Source organism: Alligator sinensis, unplaced genomic scaffold (assembly GCF_000455745.1).
Source record: "Alligator sinensis unplaced genomic scaffold, ASM45574v1 scaffold63_1, whole genome shotgun sequence".
NCBI lineage: Eukaryota > Metazoa > Chordata > Crocodylia > Alligatoridae > Alligator > Alligator sinensis.
In genome coordinates this window covers 159,758-169,568 of record NW_005842811.1, presented here as the reverse complement: position 1 = coordinate 169,568, position 9,811 = coordinate 159,758, and the positions used below count along the sequence as shown (strand labels likewise).

Here is a 9,811-nt window from a genome sequence, read left to right as displayed (position 1 = left end):
AGGGAAAGAACTGAATGACTGGAGTAATAGAAATAGGAAGAAAAGGAATAGTATAAAGTACAAGGTCATGCACATAGAGACTAATAAGAATTTATGCTATAAACTGGGGAGTTTATCAGTTGGAAATGCAAGGGGAAGAGGAAGAGCTCGATGCATTAGTTGATCACAGGAAGAATAAACTAATAATGTGATGCAGCCGTGAAAAAGGCAAATGTGATTCAAGGAAGTGTCAGCCAAGGCATTTTCAGTAGAGTTAAGAAGGCATTCATGCTCCTGTACAAGGCACTGGTACAGTAAGCACAAGGGCCCACTATGGTCACGAACTGACAGAGAGCAGATTTAGGCTAGATAGCAGGAAAAACTTTTTCATGATAAGGGTGGCCAAAATTTGGGATGGGCTTCCAAGGGAGGTGGTGCTCTCCCCTCCCTGGGGGTCTTTAAGAGAAGGCTGGTTAGGCATCTGGCAGGGGTCATCTGACCCCAGCGCTCTTCCCTGCCTGGGCAGGGGGTCAGACTCAATGATCTGTTGAGGTCTCTTCCGACCCTAGCATCTATGAATCTATACTTGGCTCTGTTTAAAAACACAGCAGGAAACACTCCCCACTCCATTACAGTATTACAAGGGAAAAGATGTTCACTGCCAACAGGAAATAATTTCCTTCCTTGATCTACAGCAGTTCCACAACTGACACACACAACACTGAAAGTAAAGATCCAGCACAGTCCAGGAAAAACGTTGTTCCTTTGCCACTGCTCACCTTTCCAACACACTTCTACTCAATCTCCTTGCTGTTATTTGAATAATTTCCCTTTTCTTACATCCTCTCTTCTGATCCTTACTCCTTTTAATTCCTTCCTACTTTACTTCCCTGATCCCTCCTTTTCCTATACCCATCCTACTTTTTGTCCAATCATTCTTTGATACCTGCTCCATTTGGATGCTAGGCTCATTCCCAAATGAATTTCCTCCTATTACTCCCAGCAGCCTGCTTGCACTTGTCTAATTCTTTCCTTTCAGAGACATGGGTTTCTGCTCTTTGGTAAGCAAAAGGGGGATTAGACCTGTCACAACCCAAAGGGTGTGATTTTTGTTTTTGTGTGTGCTTTGGCACCACTGAATTATTTTCCCGCCAATTTGTAGCTTTCTTTGCAGTGTGCATTTCTTCTTTGCAGCACAGAGATGCACGGTGCAAAGAGTTCCCGCCATTTGTATTCTAATTCGAGCCCCATTATTGGCTTTGGGTTAATCATGCTGTGTGAAGCTCTCTAAGCGCTGTGGAGCCTATCGAACCCAGCGCATTTTAAGCAGGCAACAGGGGTCTGATCAGCCTCTAGCCTCTCCCCGTCGCCGTTCGCAATCCTCGACGTATCCCTTCCCTGCGCGCTTTCGTTCCATGAAGCCTAGCAAACTTCGTGTGAGTCTATTTAGAGCTCTTCGAAAGGATCCACGGAGCCTCGACAACTCCGTGGGAGTGATCGAGTATTGTCTGAGTCCTCAAATGAGGGTTTAAGCAGAGCTGTGCCTGGGAAACTGTCCAGCCTACACCGCGACCATCTTCAGTGTAAGTAAACAATCTTGAATCAACCATTACGCGTCCGTGCCCAATTCTAGCGTGTCGCCTGTTCTCTCCGATCCAGCGTGCCTGGGCTGCTGGCCACAGCCGAAAAAGGGCCTGGATCGCTCCCCGCCGTCCGCACATGGTGACGAGGATGGGATCGGGAGAGGGCCCGCAGAAGACCTACAGTTGTTGTTTCAGAAAAGCAAGGGCTGCAGTGATCAAGCAACAGCCCTGTAATACATTTACCCCTCACACATGTTAGTTATAAACTTTCAATGGTCATAGCAAGCATTAACACATTAATTAATCTGCAACACCCTGTAAACTTTTATCTTCATTTTACAGATAGAAAGACTGAAGAGAAAGAGTTAAATGCTTTGACTGGGCCAAAGAAAAAGCCAGTATCTGAAAAGAGGGTAGTGCTTCAAAGTTCTTGACTTCTAGATGGCACAAAAACCACTTAACTATATATCTCATAAGTGATTTGTAGAACATAGGAGCTAAAGATCTAATCATCTGAGAATTAAGACCTGAGCTGCTGTAGTTAATTCTGTGCTAACTACTGAAAGGGCCCAAAAGAAACAGAGAGCAAACTTGATGACAAAAGGTCATCTATTTCCTCTTACACAAGTGTAAAACATGTCCTTGCAGGCTAAGAACATTACCAGATTCTTCTAAGTCTTTTACTCAATGCTGTGTAACAAATATTAGCTAGGAAGGCTAGAAACAGGATTCTTTATTTGACGGCCAGTTTAAAAAAAAACCAAAATAATTTCATATAACAGAATTTCTGCTAAAGCAAAATTTAAAAGGAGACGCAAGCTGAAAGAATGTGTCATATTATTTTAAAGACCGCAAATCTTTAGTCTAAAAAGCCACTATTCACTTCAAAATCTAGTTATCTAGTCTAAATACCCAACTGATATATTGGTGCACCTCTACCTTACACTCCTTATTTCCATCTTGAAACTTCTACTTCCACCATTGAATCTTAGCATGTCTTTGTACACTAAATTAATGGGCACTGTGCTGTCAGAAATCTTCACTTTTCCTGGACAGTTAAAGACTACAATAAAGCCACCTCTTACTCTTGCTTCTACACAACTTAGATCTTTCACAGTAAAGTGGACACAAAAAAGATAAATACTTTTAAATCTCTCTGGGTGATATAGCAATTTTGGGTATTACCCATATTAGTAGATGAAAATATCCAGAAAGAAGCGACTTCTGTAAATTAGGATCTCTTAATTTACATTAATAATTTGGTTCTTCACTAGGCAAAAAACTCAGCACCAGAAACTTACTTTTTCCTTTTGGTTTTGATTTCCTTTCTGTCACTTTCTCTCCAGTGATAGCAGCAAGCTCTGCTTCTAGGTCTCCTTCATCACCGCCTTCTAAATCCAGCAGCATTTCTTCAGGATTAAAATCTACAAACAGCCCCAGCTGAAACCAAGGGAAAATATTCCAGTGAGAACAGGGACCAACTTAAAATATCAATCCACCTGCACTGCTTAAACATCTCCATGTATTCTGCATTCAAAGATAACATGGATACCATGTTGGAGTTCTTAACTATGATGCCCTATAATTTGACTACTAATGCAAAGCAGGTAAGGAGACATACAAAAATGAAACTAGGTATGTTACTGAACGGAAGCAGTGAATAAGCCTTCTGAGGTGGGCACTTAGTTGCTCAAACAAGAGGATCAAGTATGTGAAATAATAAGGTTAAAATATTTTAGTGATACGTAGGGTAACAGATTTCAGCAGGGACATCCCATCAAATCTAAAAGAGTAACTTATATTTATTACTCTTCATACCATATAAATATGATAAATGAGCACTGCAAAGACTTTATCTTCATCTCTCTCTCAACAATCTATTTAAACAAATTCAAGGCAAACCTCCATTCATTAGATTCTATGCCTGGAAAATTATAACAAATTTATACATTTTTCATATATAGAATCTACTTATTCAAGGGGTTGTTCTTATAATCAGGGTCATCTTCTACTTGACTAAATGTGGTATGCATACAGTCATAGATACAAATGTTCCATTGCACAAGGAAGTGCAGTCAGGGAAGAGCCAGCAACAGTTCAGAACCACATTACAACAATGTATAGTTGCTAAGGGCAGGAAGCGAATGCCACCAAAGCTAAAAAGGGGAATCAGGTAAGAATACTATACAAACCAGACTCTGGCCAAAACCCTAGGGTGATTCTCCTTTTCCTCCAAAACATGCCAAAGGAGGACAAAGACTACAGTGCTCTGTCTCTTCTAAAACAGTGGTTCTCAACCATTTTTGTACCAGGACCCATTTGTAAACATCAGTGGCCAGTCCCTTTGCTTCCAACCCACTGCCCCCCACTCACAGTATGTGGGGTAGGGAGTAGCAGCCCCTTGCAGTCTGAAACTCTGCCAGCCTGCAAGAGAAAAGCCACAGTTTCCCACATTCTTCTCCTTTATAGAAGAATCTATTTTTAATGTTTGTTGGCCCATTTTTAAAGTCTGTTTGTGACTCTTTCAAATATTCTTGAGACCCAATGGTTGAGAAATGCTGCTTTAAAAGGTGGCACGTCTGGAAGTCTAGTATTCCATGACATTAGAGCACTGACGCTCAACCAAGGTGCTGCAGCATGTGCAAACATGATTCACAAAATAAACCCAGATTTCAAATAGGAATCCATAGTGTTAAAGCCATTCTGACCTGAGTTTGCCACAACAGAAAAACTGCTCTATTTTTTCTCTGCAGTGAAAAAGGAGTGAAAAGTAAGCTGGCATTTTCTAAGGGGTGCTTTTAGACTACTGAGGAGCGTCTCAAGCCTAAAAATGTTGAGAACCACAGCATTAGAGTACGGGTTCAGTACCGATACAGAGAAAGAATGTCACCTACTGAAAAAATACCACCACTTCCTTGAATGTTGCTTGTCATAATATCGCCCCAGCTGAACTTAGACTCAGAACTGAAAAATAAGTGTCCAAAACAGGAAAGCTGAAATTATCTACCGTTATTTAGCCTCTACCTGAAGCTGCATAAAGGAATTCTAAACAAAAATGCTGCTGCACAGTCCAATACGTGCATATTGCATATGTTAGTTTTTCTATGACAAAGTCAAAGGCAGAGAGAGCATCTGCAGCTGTATTGTGCTCTCCTGGATGGGAGTTGTTCTATGATAAACTTAGACACAAAAAAATCCCAAAATGTAAGTCTCTCAGGATGATTTGTGATGGGACAAGATCCAGAAACGTTCCATTTCTGTGGCACCTTTTATTCAAGGAACTCAAAGTGCATTATAACTATGAACTGAGTTTAATTCACCCCTTTGGATTGGGTATTAACGCAAGATAGCATGATGAAGAGCATCAGGCACAGAACAGAGAGTCAGTAATTAATTTACTAAGCCTGGTATTACCCTTGATTCACTACATGTCTCTGGATAATCCCCAGCAGTATGGCTACTGCTGCTACTCCTCTCTCTCTTCCAGATAAACAGGGAAGAAAACTGAGAAAATTTTTGCCCAATGTTTGTTTAATGCACTGAAGATACAAAGCTCTATTTAATAATGCGTACCTTTTACAAACGAGTAATCAGGGGCAGACCTGTGTCTGATCTGCTCATTGTCACACTACAAATGACCTGTAACACCAGTGTTCTGGCTCCAAGTTCCTCACTGTCACCATAAATTAAGCTTTTGCTAAACTCATCAGGTATCAAACAGGTATTCTAGGGAAAGCATGGGGAAGCACTTCAGACTGACGTAGAGAACAGTGCATAGCAGATATAATGTAAAGCAGTCCAGAGCAGGGATCATTTGCAAATTAACAAGATACTGGAAAATACAGTGCAAGAAACTAGCGTGCATTTGCCAGGAGGCCTGAATATCTTGTCCATTTCAAAATCTTGGATTTACTGTTTAGTCTTTTAACTTCTTTGATTTTCTTCACTCTTTGCATCTTTTCTTCTTGATAAAATGTAAGTAGCATACATAAACATATATTTAATTCTGAAATGTAGACTGTAGTACAGTACTAACCTGATGCAATTATGGATGCAATAACAGACATGCAGAGAAGAGAAAGAAGCATTTCTAGTTCAGCTCGTTGGAAAAAAACACCCACACACAACTACTATGCTCTTGGAGCTCTGTCTGATTCCAGCTTACCTGGCTGCATTAGGGGCTTGACTGAAAATGGGTCAACTGTAACTCTATTATAAACATATCAGTCCATAGTTTCTTCATTTAACTTCCCATCTTTCTGGTTTTTGTTTTGTTTTTTAATTCCAACCTCCCTTTCCTATCACCACAAGTCATAGCAAACATCTCCATATTTACCTGATACCAAATATATTTGCTTTCCTATCTCACACTGACTTTTAAGCTCCTTCTCATTTTTAAAGCTTCACCTAAAACTATTCCCTGACAACTCCACGCTATCTCCAGGCACACCCTGTCCCCTCCCTAGGCTCGCACCTGGATTCTGTCCTGATTGAGCTCCAGCTCTCTCAAGTCTAACCAGCATCTAGGGAGATGCTAGAGAAATTTCAAAGTGGCTTCGGCACAGCCTTATCGTAGGAATGAGTCATCAGGCAGGCAGAGAGCAAGACACTGAGACAACAAGTCTTGCAGCCGGTCTATTTCTAATGCCTTGATTGCTGCGATAGCTGGCATCAGCTCCCTGCCACTGCCAAGGAAAGACCCACAAGGTTGGGGAAAAGCAGAGAACTCATTAAGTAGCAGGCATCGCAGGGTCAATGAGGGAGGGTGGCACTGCGAGTGCCAGTCTGGTGGTGCGAGACCTTCCCTTACCTGCTTCGCCGCAGCAGCTCCCTGGCCTTTCGCCTGGGGGCTTTTCTTGGGTCTCCGGCTGATCATGTTGGCTCCTGAACTTCTGAAGATGCCGCCCTGAACAAAGTGAGATGGAGGCACAGGTGAGGCTGCAGACGCCTGGTGTGACACAGGCCAAAACCTCCCCAGACGGCAAGCCAGGCGCAGCAGCCTGCTCAGGACTCCTAGGAGCTGGGCAGAGTTGCTGCAAGCACCTGGGCTGCAGATCACACGGCTGGGGCTGACCACCCCCCGCCCCCCCCAGACAGAGCCCAGGGGCCGCCCCAGAGGCTACTGCAGCCACGGCCCGCCCGGGGGCACTGCTCCTCCTCCTCCCCACCGTGGGCAGACACGGGAGCCTGACACCTCCCCCTACACACCAGACACACACAGAGGTGTGCACACACACCAGACCACCCCCACAGACACATCACACTGTCCCCCCACAGGCACACACACACACACAGCTGGGGATGCACACCAGGCACCCCCCCCCACACACACACATCACATCCCACAGACACACACACGCAGGCGTGCACACACACCAGACCCCCCCCCGAGACACCCCACACATCACCTCACAGACACACAAGGCACACGCAGGCATCAGACACCCTTCTCCCCTGACAGACAGACAGACAGGCACATGACATCACACACACACACTCTCTCTCGCCCTGTCTGGGCGCCCCAGCCCCAGCCCGACGCGGGGTGCGAGGCGCACAGGCCGCCCGGGCCCACCTGCGCAGACGGGGCGGGGGCGGGGCCAGCGCGGGGGGCGGGGCCAGGCCGGGTCCCGCCCGCGGGGATTTCTCTCCCTCGGGCGGGGTGGCAGCACCGCGCACTTCCCGGCAGAGCCACAGCCACGCGCTTCACCGAGTTGCTCGGCCCTGCCGTCAGCTGCCCACAGCCCCCGGGAGCACCGCCGGCCAGACCCTCCCGCTGCACCTCCGCAGTCCCACAATGCACCTGTTGTGGGATCTCAGCCCCCTGGCTTCCCCTCCACAGACCCACAATGCACCTCTGGCAGGGTCTAACACTCCAGCTGCACCTTCACGGTCCCACAATGCACCTGTTGTGGGATCCCAACCCTCTGGCTGCACCTCCACAGTCCCACAATGCACCTGTTGTGAGATTCCCAACCCTCCCACTGCACCTTCAGTCCCACAATGCACCTCTGGCAGGGTCCATCGCTCCAGCTGCACCTCCACAGTCCCATAGTGCACCTGTTGTGGGATCCCAGCCCTCTGACTACACCTCCACAGCCCCACAATGCATCTGTTATGGGACCCATAGTGAGGCTGAGGTTTTAGAGCAGAATAAGAACAAACAAACGAAACCCTCCCACAGGATTGTTCATGGTTTTCCTCGTTTAACATCCGTATTTCAACTTTTCTGAAGCTGCTGCGAAGTGTTTAGCCCACCATAAAGTCTTAGGACATAAGGAAGCCGGGTTTCCACAGCTATATGGGAGGGAAGAAATTACTAAGGCGGCTAGGATTGTAACGAACAAAGTCTTACTTCCCTGTCCCGCTTCTTATTATGAAGAAAACCTGCCACTTTTTCCACTTTGCCCACTTCTCCATTTCTCAACGCGGGTCACTTATCAGAAGCCGACACCGGTTCTTGAAGCCTAGTTCACAGCAACACGTCTTTGCAGTGTTTGCGGGAGTCATAAAACAGCGAAGGTAGTTTGAGTAAATTTCTCAATTCAATTCCCTGTTGAAATCAATACTTGGACACCATTCATTGATTGCATTACAGGCAATTCCGATTCTCCGACCGAGAGAATCGAAGTGAAAGGTCAAGTTGGGTCTTTGATTAAAAGAATTTCTGCAGGTCTCGTTACTCTCGTGCTTTCACCATTATTCCCTCGTGTTCTAGTGAGCTGGATGCATTTTTACTATGCCAGGGGATGGTAACCTATGGCCCGTGGGCTGGGACTGGCCCGCTAAGCAATCGCATCAAGCCTGTGAAGCTAGAACACTGGCAGCAGCCATGCCAGGGGTGGAGAAAACAGCAGCAGCAGGGTAGGAAGTGGCTGTCTGTCTTTAGGCTGAGCTGTTAGTTCAGCCCTCCACTCCTAAAAGGTTACCAACCTCTGCCTACGCATAAGCAATACGTAAGGAAATTTAAGTTCAACATTTTGGCACCTTTTTTAAATTAGATCTTCATCCAGTGAAACTGCAGAGGGAAAATGACCTAACCTGCCATTTAGTAATGAGAGCCCTATTCCAGCACAACGTATATCAGCATCTCTTCCTGACACAAGTGGTAAGAATATTTTTTTAATGTATTAGAGAAGACAGCCTCTGCTGCTCTCATATTACCGAGGCATTTGGTGCATTCCTGGGGCTCCAGGGGAGGGGGACAAAGAGGGGTGGGGTATGCCATTTACTGAATATACCATTGGTACAAATCCTGGTGTTATTTTTATATAGAAGTAGATTTGAATGCAAAGGTTTAAAATGCTTTGCAGAAAAATCTTTATTATACAAAAGATGGTTTAAAATAGCAAAGAGATTAGAAAAAGCAAACATACAACAGTTTTCATTATATCCAAATTTTATCCAAATTTTTAAAAAATAATTCATAAAAGCCTTGACAATATTTAAAATATACATATAAATATAAAAATCAGTTGTCTTATTTCTCCTTGAGAGCATACATAATATCATCCTGACTGATGTTCAGCCGCACCCGCATATGGAAGTATTTATTACTGGATTCTACTAGCAAGAGCCGGCAGGCACCAAGCCTTGAGCAAATGGCCATAATTTCTGAAACTGTAGGAACTTGCAGGCCTTCAATCCTACACAGTGCCACATGCTGACGATAGACCTAAAAGAACAAGACACAGTTCAGTTTGGTCAATCTATTAGATTGGAATAAGAATATACACAGAGCAGGGGAGAGAGTTAAACCTTTCAGTCTGTTAGGATGAAAGATGACAGAGACTAATAATCAACAGAACAGCTGAAGTTTGTTAATCAAGTAAGTTGTAAGCTAAGTTCTCTTTACTATGGACACTAACGCACACAAAATGCGGAAGCCAGCATCCACAGTCCTTTTTTCTAAAACATTTCCATGCTCATTCTCTAATTTTATTACAGAAAAGTTTATCTCACCCATCATTGTGTCATCTTTCATCATCTTTGCTCCTTAGGATTGATTTTGATGCATTCACATGTTATAAGCATCAAACAGCTAAGGCAAAAACCTAGCATTCAGTTTACATAAAAGAAAAAGAAAGTGTACCTCTTGAACTGTTGCCTCCTCGAGCCCTGACCTGCGAAACTCTGCTAGAACTGCTTTCAGGAAAGTCTGCTCATGTAATGAAGCATTCCTGAAAAAGAGGAGGAAAAATTCATTACTAGTCTCAGCCAATGAATCCTGGAAATGGACAGTTCAAGGAGTG

The 9,811-nt window shown here is 44.5% G+C and overlaps 2 protein-coding genes across 3 annotated transcripts in view; both read right to left on the bottom strand.

Moving 5' to 3' along the window:
* CC2D1B (coiled-coil and C2 domain containing 1B) overlaps nucleotides 1-7,383 on the bottom strand; it is a 50,718-nt gene extending 43,335 nt beyond the window's left edge. The window contains exons 1-3 of one of the 2 annotated variants that reach the window (XM_006035177.2): nucleotides 7,363-7,383; nucleotides 6,373-6,468; nucleotides 2,864-3,002 (exon numbers count right to left, since the gene is read on the bottom strand). In XM_006035177.2, the coding sequence (XP_006035239.1) occupies nucleotides 2,864-3,002; nucleotides 6,373-6,438 (205 nt within the window). In that variant the 5' untranslated portion in view covers nucleotides 6,439-6,468; nucleotides 7,363-7,383. Of the gene's footprint in view, nucleotides 1-2,863; nucleotides 3,003-6,372; nucleotides 6,469-7,059; nucleotides 7,081-7,362 lie in introns of those variants that run through there. The other variant, XM_025191341.1, reaches the window with a different exon arrangement.
* Nucleotides 7,384-8,940: 1,557 nt separating this feature from the next.
* Nucleotides 8,941-9,811, bottom strand: part of ORC1 (origin recognition complex subunit 1) — a 25,861-nt gene continuing 24,990 nt past the window's right edge. The window contains exons 17-18 of the mRNA XM_014525438.1: nucleotides 9,652-9,739; nucleotides 8,941-9,234 (exon numbers count right to left, since the gene is read on the bottom strand). Of these exons, the coding sequence (XP_014380924.1) occupies nucleotides 9,040-9,234; nucleotides 9,652-9,739 (283 nt within the window). The 3' untranslated portion in view covers nucleotides 8,941-9,039. The remainder of the gene's footprint in view (nucleotides 9,235-9,651; nucleotides 9,740-9,811) is intronic.